The sequence below is a fragment of the Oncorhynchus nerka genome, linkage group LG9a (assembly GCF_034236695.1).
Source record: "Oncorhynchus nerka isolate Pitt River linkage group LG9a, Oner_Uvic_2.0, whole genome shotgun sequence".
In the NCBI taxonomy this organism is placed as follows: Eukaryota; Metazoa; Chordata; class Actinopteri; order Salmoniformes; family Salmonidae; genus Oncorhynchus; species Oncorhynchus nerka.
In genome coordinates, this window is record NC_088404.1 from 507,452 (window position 1) to 528,433 (window position 20,982).

Sequence of the window (20,982 nt, forward strand, 5' to 3'; positions counted from 1 at the left end):
ATCTTTTAAGGGGGGGGGGGGGGGGTGAGAAGGATACTTTATCCTATCCTAGGTATTCCTTAAAGAGGTGGGGTTTCAGGTGTCTCCGGAAGGTGGTGATTGACTCCGCTGTCCTGGCGTCGTGAGGGAGTTTGTTCCACCATTGGGGGGCCAGAGCAGCGAACAGTTTTGACTGGCCTGAGCGGGAACTGTACTTCCTCAGTGGTAGGGAGGCGAGCAGAACCTCTATACTAGGCGGTGTCAGAGGAAGGCCCTAAAACTTGTCAAACTCCAGCCACCCCAGTCATAGACTGTTCTCTCTACTACCGCATGGCAAGTGGTACCGGAGTGCCAAGTCTAGGAAAAATACTTTTTTTTACCCCCAAGGCATAAGACTCCTGAACAGGTAATCAAATGACTACCCGGACTATTTGTATTGTGTGCCCCCCCAACCCTTCTTTTACGCTGCTGCTACTCTGTTTATCATATATGCATAGTTACTTTAACCATATATACATGTACATACTACCTCAATCAGCCCGACTAACCGGTGCCTGTATGTACCATTATACCCATGATATCTGTGATTGCCTAAAGTGCATGACGGTAGGTAGCCTAGTGGTTAGAACGTTGGGCCAGTAACCGAAATGGTTGCAGGATCGACTCCCTGAGCTGACAAGGTAAAAACCTATTGTTCTGCCCCTGAACAAGGCAGTTAACCCACTGTTCCCTGGGAGGCCGTCTATAAAATAGAAAAAGGACTGTGGTACTATGATTTCCTTTACGGTCTATTGAGTTATTTAAAACCGTATTATAATCTCCCATAGTCTTGTTTTGCTTGTAGGGTTGATAAACTATTATATATATTTTCCAAAAAGTGGATAATCATTATTTGGACATGAGCCAAATATGTTTATGGTCAGATAACATATTCAAAAAAGTCCATCTAATTGCATATCTGTTTTAACAATTTGCACATTCAGATCAAAATTACTGCTAATTAATATAGTCACCCATTTTGAGTTTCTTTACCCATGGGAGAAGTGTATTTCACCCCTCCAGTCAACTTTCTACTCACCTTCCTCTACAATAGTGAGTTTCCTATACAATAGATATTATATTCCTTCTCTTTTAGCCAGGTAAATACTGATCGTCTTTTCTTATTATCCGCTAAGCCATTATAATTATAACTGCTACCTGATACCATAATGATACAAGATTAAAGTATTTTTCTCATAATATACAGTGCATTTGGAAAATATTCAGCTCCTTCACTTTTTCCACATTTTGTTACGTTACCGTCTTATTCTAAAATTGATTAAATAGTTTTTTCCTCTCAGCAATCTACATCATTAATACCCCATGATGACAAAGCAAAAACAAGGTTTTTAGAATTTTCTGCAAATGTATTAAAAATAAAAACTGAAACATCACATTTACATAAGTATTCAGACACTTTACTCAGTACTTTGTTGAAGAACCTTTGGCAGCGCCTACAGCCTCAAGTTTTCTTGGTGAGGGCCATGTCATGACACATAAGTGTTCAGACCCTTTACTCAGTATTTTGTTAACATGCCAATAAAAAGTACCAAGATGATTGAGCGTCCATATAGCCATACCATGGAATTTGCTACTGAGAAACCTCCAATTGTTCGCCACTATTCCACCCGCTAAAACCTCCCCCATCCCAATTTGGATTGCCGTCACAGTGACTGGCAGACCACCTCTGTCCACCTGGGTCCTAAGGCCTTCGAGAGATTGGGACCCATCCTTTAAAAAGAGCACACAGTGCCATCCACAGATCAGAAGCAGATTAACTGCCACTAGCATTTCCAACGCACCCATCTGGATTGTATATAGTTATTGAAAACAATATGTATAAAAAAACTTGCATATCTTTATGAATAATGTATGATTATTTGGGCAAACAATGGTATTGTTATTGTATTGCTAGATATTGCTGCACTGTTGGAGCTAGAAACATAAGAATTGAACCCGTGATAACGTCTGCAGGTCTGTGAACACTACAAATACATTTGGTTTTGAACTGTGTACACTACTTTCAGGCAGCTTCCCTATGGGGCCACGTCAGTCCACTGCTGTCTTAACTAGTGTAGTGACCTGTGTACACTACTTTCAGGCAGCTTCCCTATGGGGCCACGTCAGTCCACTGCTGTCTTAACTAGTGTAGTGACCTGTACCCTGCTGTCTTAACTAGTGTAGTGACCTGTCCACTGCTGTCTTAACTAGTGTAGTGACCTGTCCACTGCTGTCTTAACTAGTGTAGTGACCTGTACCCTGCTGTCTTAACTAGTGTAGTGACCTGTACCCTGCTGTCTTAACTAGTGTAGTGACCTGTACCCTGCTGTCTTAACTAGTGTAGTGACCTGTACCCTGCTGTCTTAACTAGTCTAGTGCCCTGTACCCTGCTGTCTTAACTAGTGTAGTGACCTGTACCCTGCTGTCTTAACTAGTGTAGTGACCTGTACCCTGCTGTCTTAACTAGTGTAGTGACCTGTACCCTGCTGTCTTAACTAGTGTAGTGACCTGTGCCCTGCTGTCTTAACTAGTGTAGTGACCTGTACCCTGCTGTCTTAACTAGTGTAGTGACCTGTACCCTGCTGTCTTAACTAGTGTAGTGACCACCTTGCTGTCTTAACTAGTGTAGTGACCTGTGCCCTGCTGTCTTAACTAGTGTAGTGACCTGTACCCTGCTGTCTTAACTAGTGTAGTGACCTGTACCCTGCTGTCTTAACTAGTGTAGTGACCTGTGTACACTACTTTCAGGCAGCTTCCCTATGGGGCCACGTCAGTCCACTGCTGTCTTAACTAGTGTAGTGACCTGTACCCTGCTGTCTTAACTAGTGTAGTGACCTGTACCCTGCTGTCTTAACTAGTGTAGTGACCTGTACCCTGCTGTCTTAACTAGTGTAGTGACCTGTACCCTGCTGTCTTAACTAGTGTAGTGACCTGTACCCTGCTGTCTTAACTAGTGTAGTGACCTGTACCCTGCTGTCTTAACTAGTGTAGTGACCTGTGCCCTGCTGTCTTAACTAGTGTAGTGACCTGTACCCTGCTGTCTTAACTAGTGTAGTGACCTGTACCCTGCTGTCTTAACTAGTGTAGTGACCTGTACCCTGCTGTCTTAACTAGTGTAGTGACCTGTACCCTGCTGTCTTAACTAGTGTAGTGACCTGTACCCTGCTGTCTTAACTAGTGTAGTGACCTGTGTACACTACTTTCAGGCAGCTTCCCTATGGGGCCACGTCAGTCCACTGCTGTCTTAACTAGTGTAGTGACCTGTGTACACTACTTTCAGGCAGCTTCCCTATGGGGCCACGTCAGTCCACTGCTGTCTTAACTAGTGTAGTGACCTGTGTACACTACTTTCAGGCAGCTTCCCTATGGGGCCACGTCAGTCCACTGCTGTCTTAACTAGTGTAGTGACCTGTACCCTGCTGTCTTAACTAGTGTAGTGACCTGTACCCTGCTGTCTTAACTAGTCTAGTGCCCTCTCCCCCGGTAGATGTTCGTGTGGTCAGCTCATAACGCAGCACGTGGTGATCCCGCTGGGCGCTCTGACCAACAAGCTGTCGGAAGAGAGCCATCAGCTAGTCCAGATAGACCCACCCCAGCAGGAGAGGTGGTCTGTGGCCAAAAACACACAGACCTCCCCCACGGATGCCTTCGGGACCATCGACTTCCAGGGTGGAGGCCTCATCAACAAGGCAATGGTAGGACCTATGACCTGTCTAACTATAAACAGCTTTACCACACCTCAACCATACCACAAACACACCATAACTACGCCATAACTATTCAATACCACATCATCAAAACTACACAACCACACCACAACTACACCATAACTACTCAATACCGCGCCATAACTACACCATAACTACACATAAATACTCAATACCACACCATAACTACTCAATACCACACCATAACTACACCACAACTACAAAACAACTGCGCCATAACTACACCATAGCTGCACCATAACTACTCAATACTACACCCCAACAACACCATAACCACACCACAACTACTCAATACCACACCATAACTACAACATAACTACTCAATACGACAACCACACCATAACTACTCAATACCACAACCACACCATAGCTACTCAATACCACAACCACACCATAACTACTCAATACCACAACCACACCATAGCTACTCAATACCACAACCACACCATAGCTACTCAATACCACAACCACACCATAACTACTCAATACCACAACCACACCATAGCTACTCAATACCACAACCACACCATAGCTACTCAATACCACAACCACACCGTAGCTACTCAATACCACAACCACACCATAGCTACTCAATACCACAACCACACCATAGCTACTCAATACCACAACCACACCATAACTACTCAATACCACAACCACACCATAGCTACTCAATACCACAACCACACCATAGCTACTCAATACCACAACCACACCATAGCTACTCAATACCACAACCACACCATAGCTACTCAATACCACAACCACACCATAGCTACTCAATACCACAACCACACCATAGCTACTCAATACCACAACCACACCATAGCTACTCAATACCACAACCACACCATAGCTACTCAATACCACAACCACACCATAGCTACTCAATACCACAACCACACCATAGCTACTCAATACCACAACCACACCATAGCTACTCAATACCACAACCACACCATAACTACTCAATACCACAACCACACCATAGCTACTCAATACCACAACCACACCATAGCTACTCAATACCACAACCACACCATAGCTACTCAATACCACAACCACACCATAACTACTCAATACCACAACCACACCATAGCTACTCAATACCACAACACACATCCGATTTTAAGTACCTTGGCATCATACTTGATTCCAACCTCTCTTTTAAAAAGCATGTGAAAAAGGTAATTCAAATAACCAAATTCAACCTACCTCATTTCTGATTTATACGAAATTGTTTGACTACAGAGGTAGCAAAACTGTACTTCAAATCTATGATACTCCCCCACTTAACATACTGCTTGACTAGTTGGGCCCAAGCTTGCTGTACAACATTAAAACCTATTCAGTCTGTCTATAAACAGGCTCTCAAAGTGCTTGATAGGAAACCCAATAGCCATCATTGTCACATCCTTAGAAAGCATGAGCTCTTGAGTTGGGAAAATCTTGTGCAATACACCGACGCATGTCTTGTATTCAAGATCCTTAATGGCCTGGCTCCCCCTCCACTCAATATTTTTGTTAAACAGAAAACCCAGACATATGGCAGCAGATCCACAAGGTCTGCCATGAGAGGTGACTGTATAGTTCCCCTATGGAAAAGCACCTTTAGTAAATCTGCATTCTCTGTGAGAGCTTCCCATGTCTGGAATACACTGCCATCAGACACACATAACTGCACCACATATCACACTTTCACAAAATGCTTGAAGACATGGCTAAAGGTCAATCAGATTTGTGAACATGGTCCCTAGCTGTGTGTTGCCGCTTTCCATGTTGTCTGTAGCTTGTGAGGTGTGGAAACACTTTGTTGCTTTTATGAATTTTGTCTTGCTGCTTTTTGTTCTATGTTGCTCTGTCTGTATGCTATGTCTTGCTTGTCCTATGTTGCTATGTCTTGCTTGTTCTATGTGCTATTGTCTATATTGTAATTGTTTTTAATAACCTGCCCAGGGACTGCGGTTGAAAATTAGCCGGCTGGCTAAAACCGGCACTTTTACTGAAACGTTGATTAATGTGCACTGTCCCTGTAAAAATAAAATGAACTAAACTAAAAAAACTAAAAACCACAACTACTCAATACCACAACCACACCATAACTACTCAATACCACAACCACACCATAACTACTCAATACCACAACCACAACTACTCAATACCACAACCACACCATAACTACTCAATACCACAACCACACCATAACTACTCAATACCACAACCACACCATAACTACTCAATACCACAACCACACCATAACTACTCAATACCACAACCACACCATAGCTACTCAATACCACAACTACACCATAGCTACTCAATACCACAACTACACCATAGCTACTCAATACCACAACCACACCATAGCTACTCAATACCACAACTACACCATAGCTACTCAATACCACAACTACACCATAACTACTCAATACCACAACCACACCATAGCTACTCAATACCACAACCACACCATAACTACTCAATACCACACCACACCCACAACCACACCATAGCTACTCAATACCACAACCACACCATAGCTACTCAATACCACAACCACACCATAGCTACTCTACCACAACCACACCATAGCTACTCAATACCACAACTACACCATAGCTACTCAATACCACAACTACACCATAACTACTCAATACCACAACCACACCATAACTACTCAATACCACAACCACACCATAACTACTCAATACCACAACCACACCATAACTACTCAATACCACAACCACGCCATAGCTACTCAATACCACAACCACACCATAGCTACTCAATACCACAACCACACCATAGCTACTCAATACCACAACCACACCATAGCTACTCAATACCACAACCACACCATAACTACTCAATACCACAACCACACCATAGCTACTCAATACCACAACCACACCATAGCTACTCAATACCACAACCACACCATAACTACTCAATACCACAACTACTCAATACCACAACTACACCATAACTACTCAATACCACAACTACTCAATACCACAACTACACCATAGCTACTCAATACCACAACCACACCATAACTACTCAATACCACAACCACACCATAGCTACTCAATACCACACCATAGCTACTCAATACCACAACTACACCATAACTACTCAATACCACAACCACACCATAACTACTCAATACCACAACTACTCAATACCACAACTACACCATAGCTACTCAATACCACAACCACACCATAACTACTCAATACCACAACTACTCAATACCACAACTACACCATAACTACTCAATACCACAACCACAACTACTCAATACCACAACTACACCATAGCTACTCAATACCACAACCACACCATAACTACTCAATACCACAACCACACCATAGCTACTCAATACCACACCATAGCTACTCAATACCACAACTACACCATAACTACTCAATACCACAACCACACCATAACTACTCAATACCACAACTACTCAATACCACAACTACACCATAGCTACTCAATACCACAACCACACCATAACTACTCAATACCACAACCACACCATAGCTACTCAATACCACACCATAGCTACTCAATACCACAACTACACCATAACTACTCAATACCACAACCACACCATAACTACTCAATACCATAACTACTCAATACCACAACTACACCATAACTACTCAATACCACAACTACTCAATACCACAACTACTCAATACCACAACCACACCATAACTACTCAATACCATAACTACTCAATACCACAACCACACCATAACTACTCAATACCATAACTACTCAATACCACAACTACACCATAACTACTCAATACCACAACTACTCAATACCACAACTACTCAATACCACAACCACACCATAACTACTCAATACCACAACTACTCAATACCACAACTACTCAATACCACAACTACTCAATACCACAACTACTCAATACCACAACTACTCAATACCACAACTACTCAATACCACAACTACTCAATACCACAACCACACCATAACTACTCAATACCACAACTACTCAATACCACAACTACACCATAACTACTCAATACCACAACTACTCAATACCACAACTACTCAATACCACAACTACACCACAACTACTCAATACCACAACTACTCAATACCACACCACAACTACTCAATACCACACCACAACTACTCAATACCACAACCACACCACAACTACTCAATACCACAACCACACCACAACTACTCAATACCACAACCACACCACAACTAATCCATACCACAACCACACCACAACTAATCCATACCACAACTACTCCATACCATAACTACTCCATAACTACTCAATATCACAACCACACCACAACCATACCACAACAACACCATAACTACGCAATACCACACCGAAACTTCTCAATACCACAACCAAACCAGAACTACTCCATACCACAACTACTCCATACCATAACCACACCACAACACCTCAATAACACAACCACACCAGAGCTACTCAATACCACAACACCACAACTACTCAATAGCACAACCACACCACAACTACTCAAAACCACAACTGCTCAATACCACAACCACAACCACTCAAAACCACAACTGCTCAATACCACAACCACACCACAACCACTCAATACCACAACTACTCAATACCACAACTACTCAATACCACAACTACTCAATACCATAACCACACCACAACACCTCAATAACACAACCACACCATAACTACTCAATACCACAACCACACCACAACTACTCAATACCACAACTACTCAATACCACACCATAACTACCCATTACCACAACCACACCATAACTACTCAATACCACAACCACACCACAACTACTCAATACCACAACTACTCAATACCACACCATAACTACTCAATACCACAACCACACCACAACTACTCAATACCACAACCACACCACAACCACTCCATAACACAACCACACCATAACTACAACATAACTAAGCAATACCACAACCACACCACAACTACTCAATACCACACCACAACTACTCAACACCACAACCACTCAATAACTACTCAATATCACAACCACACCACAACCATACCACAACAACACCATAACTACGCAATACCACACCGAAACTTCTCAATACCACATCCACACCACAACCACTCAATACCACAACCACACCAGAACTACTCCATACCACAACTACTCCATACCATAACCACACCCACTCAATACGACAACCACACCATAACTACTCAATACCACAACCACACCACAACTACTCAATACCACAACCACACCACAACTACTCCATACCACAACTACTCCATACCACAACCACACCATAGCTACTCCATACCACAACCACACCATAGCTACTCAATACCACAACCACACCATAACTACTCAATACCACAACCACACCACAACTACTCAATACGACAACCACACCATTACTACTCAATACCACAACCACACCACAACTACTCAATACGACAACCACACCATTACCACTCAATACCACAACCACCCAATACCACAACCACACCATAGCTACTCAATACCACAACCACACCACAGCTACTCAATACCACAACCACACCACAGCAACTCAATACCACAACCACACCACAACCACTCAAAACCACAACCACAACTACTCAATACCAAAACTACTCAATACCACAACTGCTCAATACCACAACCACTCAATACCACAACCACACCATAGCTACTCAATACCACAACCACACCATAGCTACTCAATACCACAACTACACCACAACTACTCAATACCACAACCACCCAATACCACAACCACCCAATACCACAACCACACCATAGCTACTCAATACCACAACTACACCACAACTACTCAATACCACAACCACTCAATACCACAACCACCCAATACCACAACCACCCAATACCACAACCACACCATAGCTACTCAATACCACAACCACACCATAGCTACTCAATACCACAACCACACCATAACTACTCAATACCACAACCAAACCACAACTACTCAATACCACAACCAAACCACAACTACTCCATACCACAACCACACCTACTCCATACCACAACTACTCCATACCATAACTACTCCATACCATAACTACTCAATACCACAACCACTCAATAACTACTCAATATAACAACCACACCACAACCATACCACAACAACACCATAACTACGCAATACCACACCGAAACTTCTCAATACCACATCCACACCACAACCACTCAATACCACAACCACACCAGAACTACTCCATACCACAACTACTCCATACCACAACCACACCATAGCTACTCAATACCACAACCACACCATAACTACTCAATACCACAACATAACTACAACGTAACTACTCAATACCACAACTACTAAATACTACAACCACACCACAACTACTCAAAACCACAACCACAACTACTCAATACCACAACCACACCAAAACTGCTCAATACCACAACTACACCACAGCTACTCAATACCACAACCACACCATAACTACTCAATACCACAACCACACCACAACCACTCAATACCACAACATAACTGCACCGTCCCCAAAATAAGCACAATCAAATGAATCCAACACACCACACCCACAATTATAACTACACTAGAGTAGTTATGCTCCATCCACAACACAACCACAAGAGCTTGCATACAGAATTCAACAAACGTCCCCCAAACCAACCAAAATATTTTCTTCTGCGTGCTTGTCCCTGCAGGAGAGCCCTTTATTGTTTTTAGGTAGAATAATTTCTGCAATGTGTAGAGCACAGAGTTGAACTATTTTCCTCTCCCCTTCCAGTACATCAGAGTTTCCCATGACTCTAAGCCAGACAATCTGCTCCAACTGATGGTGAAAGACTGGCAGCTGGAACTCCCCAACCTGCTCATCTCCATCCACGGAGGCCTGCAGAACTTTGACCTGCAACCCAAACTCAAACAAGTTTTAGGGAAGGGACTCATCAAGGCTGCAGTCACCACCGGAGCATGGATCTTCACTGGTGGAGTCAGCACTGGTGGGTACCTGCTATAGCATGATGAACTACATTACCCATGATGCTCTGTACAAGCTACCCTGACCCTTAACAATGGAGACTCACTTTATAGTTCAGAACAGGAATACCATTGAGAGAATGAGGCCCAGATTCAATTCAACTCAGACTCAACACGATTAACAACCTGAGCAAAGTGATAGATTTAGGCCACATCCCATATATTTACAGAAATCAATTTCGCTGTAAACTCTGAAGTTGGCTCAAACAGAAATCACCTTTTAAAGTAATTTACCGTGCACAGGTCTCTTGAATCCTGGCCTGCTGCTTAAATATCACTCACATCAAATCTTCCCATGGTGATACACATGATATTAAATCAGCCATGTCGGAAGGGAACACATGTCAGAGGTCAGATAGTACTAAAGATCGTGTGTTCGATCTGTATATTCATCTACTGCGACTTGGCCAAGATAAAGCATAGCAATTCGACACATACAACAACACAGAGTTACACATGTCAGAGGTCAGATAGTACTAAAGATCGTGTGTTCGATCTGTATATTCATCTACTGTAGTGTAGGTCAGGTTTTGTATTTATTTACTTTATTTCACCTTTATTTATCTTTATCTTGGCCAGGTCGCATTTGCAACTGCGACCTGGCCAAGATAAAGCATAGCAATTCGACACATACAACAACACAGAGTTACACATGGAATAAACAAAACATAGTCAATAATACAGTAGAACAAAAGAAAACAAAGTGTATATACAGTGAGTGCAAATGAGGTAAGTTAAGGGAGTTAAGGCAGAAATAGACCATCGTGGCGAAGTAATTACAATATAGCAATTAAACACTGGAATGGTAGATGTGCAGAAGATGAATGTGCAAGTAGAGATACTACGGTGCAAAGGAGCAAGATAAATAAATAACAGTATGGGGATGTGGTATGTAGATAGATGGGCTGTTTACAGATGGGCTATGTACAGGAGCAGTGATCTGTAAGCTGCTCTGACAGCTGGTGCTTAAAGCTAGTGAGGGAGATATGAGTCACCAGCTTCAGAGATTTTTGCAATTTGTTCCAGTCATGGGCAGCAGAGAACTGGAAGGGAAGACGACCAAAGGAGGAGTTGGCTTTGGGGGTACATCAGTGAGATATACCTGCTGGAGCGCATGCTACGAGTGGGAGCTGCTATGGTGACCAGTGTGCTGAGATAAGGCGGGGCTTTACCTAGCAGAAACTTGTAGATGACCTGGAGCCAGTGGGTTTGGCGAATAATATGAAGCGAGGGTCAACCAACGAGAGCGTACAGGTCGCAATGGTGGGTAGTGTATGGGGCTTTGGTGACAAAACGGATGGCACTGTGATAGACTGCATCCAGTTTGTTGAGTAGAGTGTTGGAGGCAATTTTATAGATGACATCACCAAAGTCGAGGATCGGTAGGATAGTCAGTTTTACAAGGGTATGTTTGGCAGCATGAGTGAAGGATGCTTTGTTACGATATATGAAGCTAATTCTAGGTTTAATTCTGGATTGGAGATGCTTAATGTGAGTCTGGAAGGAGAGTTTACAGTCTAACCAGACACCTAGGTATTTGTAATTGTGTTTTCTAAGTCAGAGCCGTCCAGAGTAGTGATGCTGGATGGGCGGGCAGGTGCGGGCAGCGATCGGTTGAATAGCATGCATTTAGTTTTACTTGCGTTTAGAGCAGTTGGAGGCCACGGAAGGAGAGTTGTATGGCATTGAAGCTCGTCTGGAGGTTAGTTAAAACCTCTTTGGGCTGCAATCCCATTAACGGGATGATATGACAACAGCCAGTGAAATTGCAGGGCGCCAAATTCAAAACAGAAATCTCATGATTAAAATTACTCAAACTAACATGTATCTTATACCGTTTTAAAGGTAGTCTTGTTGTTATTCCCACCACAGTGTCCGATTTCCAATATGCTTTTCAGCGAAAGCACCACAAACGATTATGTTAGGTCACCACCAAACCACAAAAACAGCCATTTTCCCAGCCAAAGAGAGGGGTCACAAAAAGCACAAATAGAGATACAATTAATCACTCACCTTTGATGATCTTGATCAGATGACACTCATAGGACTTCATGTTAAACAATACATGTATGTTTTGTTTGATAAAGTCCATATTTATATCAACAAATCTGAGTTTACATTGGCGCGATACATTCACTAGTTCCAAAAACAGCCAGTGATTTTGCATAGCCACATCGATTCAACAGATGCTCATCATAAATGTAGATGATAATACAAGTTCTACACATGGAATTATAGATATACCTGTCCTTAATGCAACCGCTGTGTCAGACTTCAAAAAAACTTTACGGAAAAAGCAAAACATTCAAAAATCTGAACAATCAAGTCAAATTAGCCACGATGTTGTAGTCAACATAAACCATAAATTACATGCTAAGTATTCCCTTACCTTTGATCTTCATCAGAATGCACTCTCAGAAATCCCAGGTCCGCAATAAATTATTCGATAATGTCCGTTATTTGTGTCCAATTAGCTACTTTTGTTAGCGCGTTTGGTACATCTATCCAAACACTGGTGCTGGTCGACCATTTTTTCGGACAAAATCTTCAAAAAGTTATATTACAGGTCGAAGAAACATTTCAAACTAAGTACAGAATCAATCATTAGGAAGTTATCATCATAAATCTTCAATAATGTTCCAGAGAATTCCTTTGTGTCTTGAGGAGGAACGGAACGGATATCATGTGGAATACACGTGACCAGGAAATGGCTGACTGCCAGACACATGGCTCATTCTTCTCTTATTCAGTCCCACAACACAGTAGAAGCCTCATTCAAATAGACGGTTGTATAGACGGTTGACATCTGGTGGAAGCCCTAGGAAGTGAATCTTCATTCATATCGCAATGGGATTTCAATTGGGAATGGTTTGAAAATATACCAACCTCAGATTTCTCACTTCCTGTTTGGATTTCTTCTCAGGTTGTCGTCTGCCATATGAGTTCTGTTATACTCACAGACATCATTCAAGCAGTTTCAGAAACGGCAGTGTGTTCTTTCCAATAGTAATAATAATATGCATATATTAGCAACTGAGACTGAGGAGCAGGACATTTACTCTGGGCACCTCTGGGCACCTTTCATCCAAGCTACTCAATAATGCCCCGCAGCCATTTATTAACACAGTGTCCAAAGAAGGGACAGATGTACACAGAATAGTGTCATCTGCGTAGAGGTGGATCAGAGAATCACCAGCAGCAAGAGGGATATCATTGATGTATACAGAGGTTACATACATCTACTGTAGTATAGTGTAGGTCATGGTACAGTATGTGTATGTGTGTTCAGATAATTACTCTGCATGGTCCATTTGAGACAGTAGTACAGTACATATGTCACCTACCCAAGCACTTCAAAGTGTGAATAAGATCATGGCCAGAGCCATGTGTTTGTAGTATAGTTGAAGTTTCTGATGATCTCTCTAAAGCAGCCTTTCTGGGCCACGACGAGTCAGATTACATTTATAATTATTTATTAATTGCTGGAATTGATTTTGGCCAAGTGCAACTGCGCTCTGTGTTCAGTGCGCTCTGTGTTCAGTGATCTCTGTGTTCAGTGATCTCTGTGTTCAGTGATCTCTGTGTTCAGTGATCTCTGTGTTCAGTGCGCTCTGTGTTCAGTGCGCTATTGGGTGGAAGATGAAAATGTACTTCACATTTTGCAGGATATTTTTTTATGCAGTTTTCTTGAAGATCACTCCACGACCCACATTCTGCAGGGCTGCTGTTCAGCAGCAGATCACTCCACGACCCACACTCTGCAGGGCTGCTGTTCAGCAGCAGATCACTCCACGACCCACACTCTGCAGGGCTGCTGTTCAGCAGCAGATCACTCCACGACTCTGCAGGGCTGTTTTTCAGCAGATCCCTCCACGACCCACACTCTGCAGGGCTGCTGTTTAGCAGCAGATCACTCCACGACCCACACTCTGCAGGGCTGTTTTTCAGCAGATCCCTCCACGACCCACACTCTGCAGGGCTGCTGTTCAGCAGATCACTCCACGACCCACACTCTGCAGGGCTGCTGTTTAGCAGCAGATCACTCCACGACCCACACTCTGCAGGGCTGCTGTTCAGCAGATCACTCCACGACCCACACTCTGCAGGGCTGCTGTTTAGCAGCAGATCACTCCACGACCCACACTCTGCAGGGCTGCTGTTCAGCAGCAGATCACTCCACGACCCACACTCTGCAGGGCTGCTGTTTAGCAGCAGATCCCTCCACGACCCACACTCTGCAGGGCTGCTGTTTAGCAGCAGATCACTCCACGACCCACACTCTGCAGGGCTGCTGTTTAGCAGTAGATCACTCCACGACCCACACTCTGCAGGGCTGCTGTTCAGCAGCAGATCACTCCACGACCCACACTCTGCAGGGCTGCTGTTTAGCAGCAGATCACTCCACGACCCACACTCTGCAGGGCTGCTGTTTAGCAGCAGATCACTCCACGACCCACACTCTGCAGGGCTGCTGTTCAGCAGATCCCTCCACGACCCACACTCTGCAGGGCTGCTGTTCAGCAGATCCCTCCACGACCCACACTCTGCAGGGCTGCTGTTCAGCAGATCCCTCCACGACCCACACTCTGCAGGGCTGCTGTTCAGCAGATCACTCCACGACCCACACTCTGCAGGGCTGCTGTTCAGCAGATCACTCCACGACCCACACTCTGCAGGGCTGCTGTTCAGCAGATCACTCCACGACCCACACTCTGCAGGGCTGCTGTTCAGCAGATCACTCCACGACCCACACTCTGCAGGGCTGCTGTTCAGCAGCAGATCACTCCACGACCCACACTCTGCAGGGCTGCTGTTCAGCAGATCACTCCACGACCCACACTCTGCAGGGCTGCTGTTCAGCAGATCACTCCACGACCCACACTCTGCAGGGCTGCTGTTCAGCAGATCACTCCACGACCCACACTCTGCAGGGCTGCTGTTCAGCAGCAGATCACTCCACGACCCACACTCTGCAGGGCTGCTGTTCAGCAGCAGATCACTCCACGACCCACACTCTGCAGGGCTGCTGTTCAGCAGATCACTCCACGACCCACACTCTGCAGGGCTGCTGTTTAGCAGCAGATCACTCCACGACCCACACTCTGCAGGGCTGCTGTTCAGCAGCAGATCACCATGTTACGAATCCCTTTTGGCCCGACAGCCTAGGGGGGGGATGGTAATGAGACCCGTAACATAACTCATACAAATTATAATAGTGACAAAGTAAAAGTGAGAACGAAATAACTACGACAACTGAAATCTACCGTCAAACTCAGGGTTTATTAATAAACACACGGTAATGGAGGGAGCAGGAAAAGGGGCTGAGCTGGACCCAAGGAAAGAAACAATAAGTATTCAAAAACACCCCTAAGTTAGACTAGCCTACTTTAACTACAGTTAACTAACCAAAAATACAGTGGGTGGTCCGCCCAGTTCTAACTAGTGTATTTAACTAAGTTTACCTACGGGTAGTGTATGCTCATGGGCGACTTGTCTTGGTTCCCCCTTTTCCCACCAGCAAACAAACAAACACCATAACCAAAAACAATACTCACAGGTGATGACAAAGTGCTATGGAGGTGCTCAAACAAAAGAGAAGTCAATACACAAAGAGAGAGTGCAACACAGCGACCTACAGACATGGCATTTACAGAGAGATTGAGCTTAAGAGCAAACAACTGACAGGGTTTTTAAACCAAGGGAAAGAAACTGTGATTGGGTAGGAAACAGGAGGAGGTGTGTCTTCTGATTGATGATTGATTGGTGACTGATTGGGGAGTGATGACTTTCACCTGTGAGGGAAGAAGGAGAGAAAAAAACACACACACAGGATACACACACAGGATACTTGTATCGGTAACAACGACCCACACGCTGCAGGGCTGCTGTTTAGCAGTAGATCCCTCCACGACCCACACTCTGCAGGGCTGCTGTTCAGCAGATCCCTCCACGACCCACACTCTGCAGGGCTGCTGTTTAGCAGCAGATCCCTCCACGACCCACACTCTGCAGGGCTGCTGTTCAGCAGATCACTCCACGACCCACACTCTGCAGGGCTGCTGTTCAGCAGATCCCTCCACGACCCACACTCTGCAGGGCTGCTGTTTAGCAGCAGATCCCTCCACGACCCACACTCTGCAGGGCTGCTGTTCAGCAGATCACTCCACGACCCACACTCTGCAGGGCTGCTGTTCAGCAGATCCCTCCACGACCCACACTCTGCAGGGCTGCTGTTTAGCAGCAGATCCCTCCACGACCCACACTCTGCAGGGCTGCTGTTCAGCAGATCCCTCCACGACCCACACTCTGCAGGGCTGCTGTTCAGCAGATCCCTCCACGACCCACACTCTGCAGGGCTGCTGTTTAGCAGCAGATCCCTCCACGACCCACACTCTGCAGGGCTGCTGTTCAGCAGATCCCTTCACGACCCACACTCTGCAGGGCTGCTGTTTAGCAGCAGATCACTCCACGACCCACACTCTGCAGGGCTGCTGTTCAGCAGCAGATCCCTCCACGACCCACACTCTGCAGGGCTGCTGTTCAGCAGATCCCTCCACGACCCACACTCTGCAGGGCTGCTGTTTAGCAGATCACTCCACGACCCACACTCTGCAGGGCTGCTGTTCAGCAGATCCCTCCACGACCCACACTCTGCAGGGCTGCTGTTTAGCAGCAGATCCCTCCACGACCCACACTCTGCAGGGCTGCTGTTCAGCAGATCCCTCCACGACCCACACTCTGCAGGGCTGCTGTTTAGCAGTAGATCACTCCACGACCCACACTCTGCAGGGCTGCTGTTCAGCAGCAGATCCCTCCACGACCCACACTCTGCAGGGCTGCTGTTTAGCAGCAGATCACTCCACGACCCACACTCTGCAGGGCTGCTGTTTAGTAGATCACTCCACGACCCACACTCTGCAGGGCTGCTGTTTAGCAGCAGATCACTCCACGACCCACACTCTGCAGGGCTGCTGTTTAGCAGCAGATCACTCCACGACCCACACTCTGCAGGGCTGCTGTTCAGCAGCAGATCACTCCACGACCCACACTCTGCAGGGCTGCTGTTCAGCAGATCACTCCACGACCCACACTCTGCAGGGCTGCTGTTCAGCAGATCACTCCACGACCCACACTCTGCAGGGCTGCTGTTTCAGCAGATCACCCACGACCCACACTCTGCAGGGCTGCTGTTCAGCAGATCACTCCACGACCCACACTCTGCAGGGCTGCTGTTCAGCAGCAGCAGACCCACACTCTGCAGGGCTGCTGTTCAGCAGATCACTCCACGACCCACACTCTGCAGGGCTGCTGTTCAGCAGATCACTCCACGACCCACACTCTGCAGGGCTGCTGTTCAGCAGATCACTCCACGACCCACACTCTGCAGGGCTGCTGTTCAGCAGCAGATCACTCCACGACCCACACTCTGCAGGGCTGCTGTTCAGCAGCAGATCACTCCACGACCCACACTCTGCAGGGCTGCTGTTCAGCAGATCACTCCACGACCCACACTCTGCAGGGCTGCTGTTCAGCAGCAGATCACTCCACGACCCACACTCTGCAGGGCTGCTGTTCAGCAGCAGATCACCATGTTACGAATCCCTTTTGGCCCGACAGCCTAGGGGGGGGATGGTAATGAGACCCGTAACATAACTCATACAAATTATAATAGTGACAAAGTAAAAGTGAGAACGAAATAACTACGACAACTGAAATCTACCGTCAAACTCAGGGTTTATTAATAAACACACGGTAATGGAGGGAGCAGGAAAAGGGGCTGAGCTGGACCCAAGGAAAGAAACAATAAGTATTCAAAAACACCCCTAAGTTAGACTAGCCTACTTTAACTACAGTTAACTAACCAAAAATACAGTGGGTGGTCCGCCCAGTTCTAACTAGTGTATTTAACTAAGTTTACCTACGGGTAGTGTATGCCATGGGCGACTTGTCTTGGTTCCCCCTTTTCCCACCAGCAAACAAACAAACACCATAACCAAAAACAATACTCACAGGTGATGACAAAGTGCTATGGAGGTGCTCAAACAAAAGAGAAGTCAATACACAAAGAGAGAGTGCAACACAGCGACCTACAGACATGGCATTTACAGAGAGATTGAGCTTAAGAGCAAACAACTGACAGGGTTTTTAAACCAAGGGAAAGAAACTGTGATTGGGTAGGAAACAGGAGGAGGTGTGTCTTCTGATTGATGATTGATTGGTGACTGATTGGGGAGTGATGACTTTCACCTGTGAGGGAAGAAGGAGAGAAAACACACACACAGGATACACACACAGGATACTTGTATCGGTAACAACGACCCACACGCTGCAGGGCTGCTGTTTAGCAGTAGATCCCTCCACGACCCACACTCTGCAGGGCTGCTGTTCAGCAGATCCCTCCACGACCCACACTCTGCAGGGCTGCTGTTTAGCAGCAGATCCCTCCACGACCCACACTCTGCAGGGCTGCTGTTCAGCAGATCACTCCAGACCCACACTCTGCAGGGCTCCAGCAGATCCTCCACGACCCACACTCTGCAGGGCTGCTGTTTAGCAGCAGATCCCTCCACGACCCACACTCTGCAGGGCTGCTGTTCAGCAGATCACTCCACGACCCACACTCTGCAGGGCTGCTGTTCAGCAGATCCTCCACGACCCACACTCTGCAGGGCTGCTGTTCCAGACCCACACTCTGCAGGGCTGCTGTTCAGCAGATCCCTCCACGACCCACACTCTGCAGGGCTGCTGTTCAGCAGATCCTCCACGACCCACACTCTGCAGGGCTGCTGTTTAGCAGCAGATCCCTCCACGACCCACACTCTGCAGGGCTGCTGTTCAGCAGATCCCTTCACGACCCACACTCTGCAGGGCTGCTGTTTAGCAGCAGATCACGACCCACACTCTGCAGGGCTGCTGTTCAGCAGCAGATCCCTCGACCCACACTCTGCAGGGCTGCTGTTCAGCAGATCCCTCCACGACCCACACTCTGCAGGGCTGCTGTTTAGCAGATCACTCCACGACCCACACTCTGCAGGGCTGCTGTTCAGCAGATCCCTCCACGACCCACACTCTGCAGGGCTGCTGTTTAGCAGCAGATTCACTCTGCAGGGCTGCTGTTCAGCAGATCCCTCCACGACCCACACTCTGCAGGGCTGCTGTTTAGCAGCAGATCACTCCACGACCCACACTCTGCAGGGCTGCTGTTCAGCAGCAGATCCTCCACGACCCACACTCTGCAGGGCTGCTGTTTAGCAGCAGATCACTCCACGACCCACACTCTGCAGGGCTGCTGTTTAGTAGATCACTCCACGACCCACACTCTGCAGGGCTGCTGTTTAGCAGCAGATCACTCCACGACCCACACTCTGCAGGGCTGCTGTTTAGCAGCAGATCACTCCACGACCCACACTCCAGGGCTGCTGTTCAGCACAGATCTGACCCACACTCTGCAGGGCTGCTGTTCAGCAGCAGATCACTCCACGACCCACACTCTGCAGGGCTGCTGTTTAGCAGCAGATCCCTCCACGACCCCACAGGGCTGCTGTTTCTAGCAGGGCTGCTGTTTAGCAGCAGTTCACTCCACGACCCACACTCTGCAGGGCTGCTGTTCAGCAGCAGATCCCTCCACGACCCACACTCTGCAGGGCTGCTGTTCAGCAGCAGATCAGACCCACACTCTATAGGGCTGCTGTTTCAGATCCCTCCACGACCCACACTCTGCAGGGCTGCTGTTCAGCAGATCCCTCCAGACCCACATCTGCAGGGCTGCTGTTCAGCAGCAGATCACTCCACGACCACACTCTGCAGGGCTGCTGTTTAGCAGCAGATCACTCCACGACCCACACTCTGCAGGGCTGCTGTTTAGCAGCAGATCACTCCACGACCCACACTCTGCAGGGCTGCTGTTCAGCAGCAGATCCTCCACGACCCACACTCTGCAGGGCTGCTGTTTAGCAGCAGATCACTCCACGACCCACACTCTGCAGGGCTGCTGTTCAGCAGCAGATCACTCCACGACCCACACTCTGCAGGGCTGCTGTTCAGCAGCAGATCACTCCAGATGCAGGGCTGCTGTTCAGCAGATCACTCCCACCCACACTCTGCAGGGCTGCTGTTCAGCAGCAGATCACTCCACGACCCACACTCTGCAGGGCTGCTGTTCAGCAGCAGATC

General features: G+C 46.5%; 1 protein-coding gene across 1 annotated transcript in view; it reads left to right on the forward strand.

Moving 5' to 3' along the window:
• Positions 1-3,505: 3,505 nt before the first annotated feature.
• Positions 3,506-20,982, forward strand: part of LOC115122664 (transient receptor potential cation channel subfamily M member 1-like) — a 115,059-nt gene continuing 97,582 nt past the window's right edge. Inside the window, exons 1-2 of the mRNA XM_065022172.1 lie at positions 3,506-3,713; positions 10,559-10,772. Coding sequence (XP_064878244.1) covers positions 3,711-3,713; positions 10,559-10,772 — 217 coding nt within the window. The 5' untranslated portion in view covers positions 3,506-3,710. The remainder of the gene's footprint in view (positions 3,714-10,558; positions 10,773-20,982) is intronic.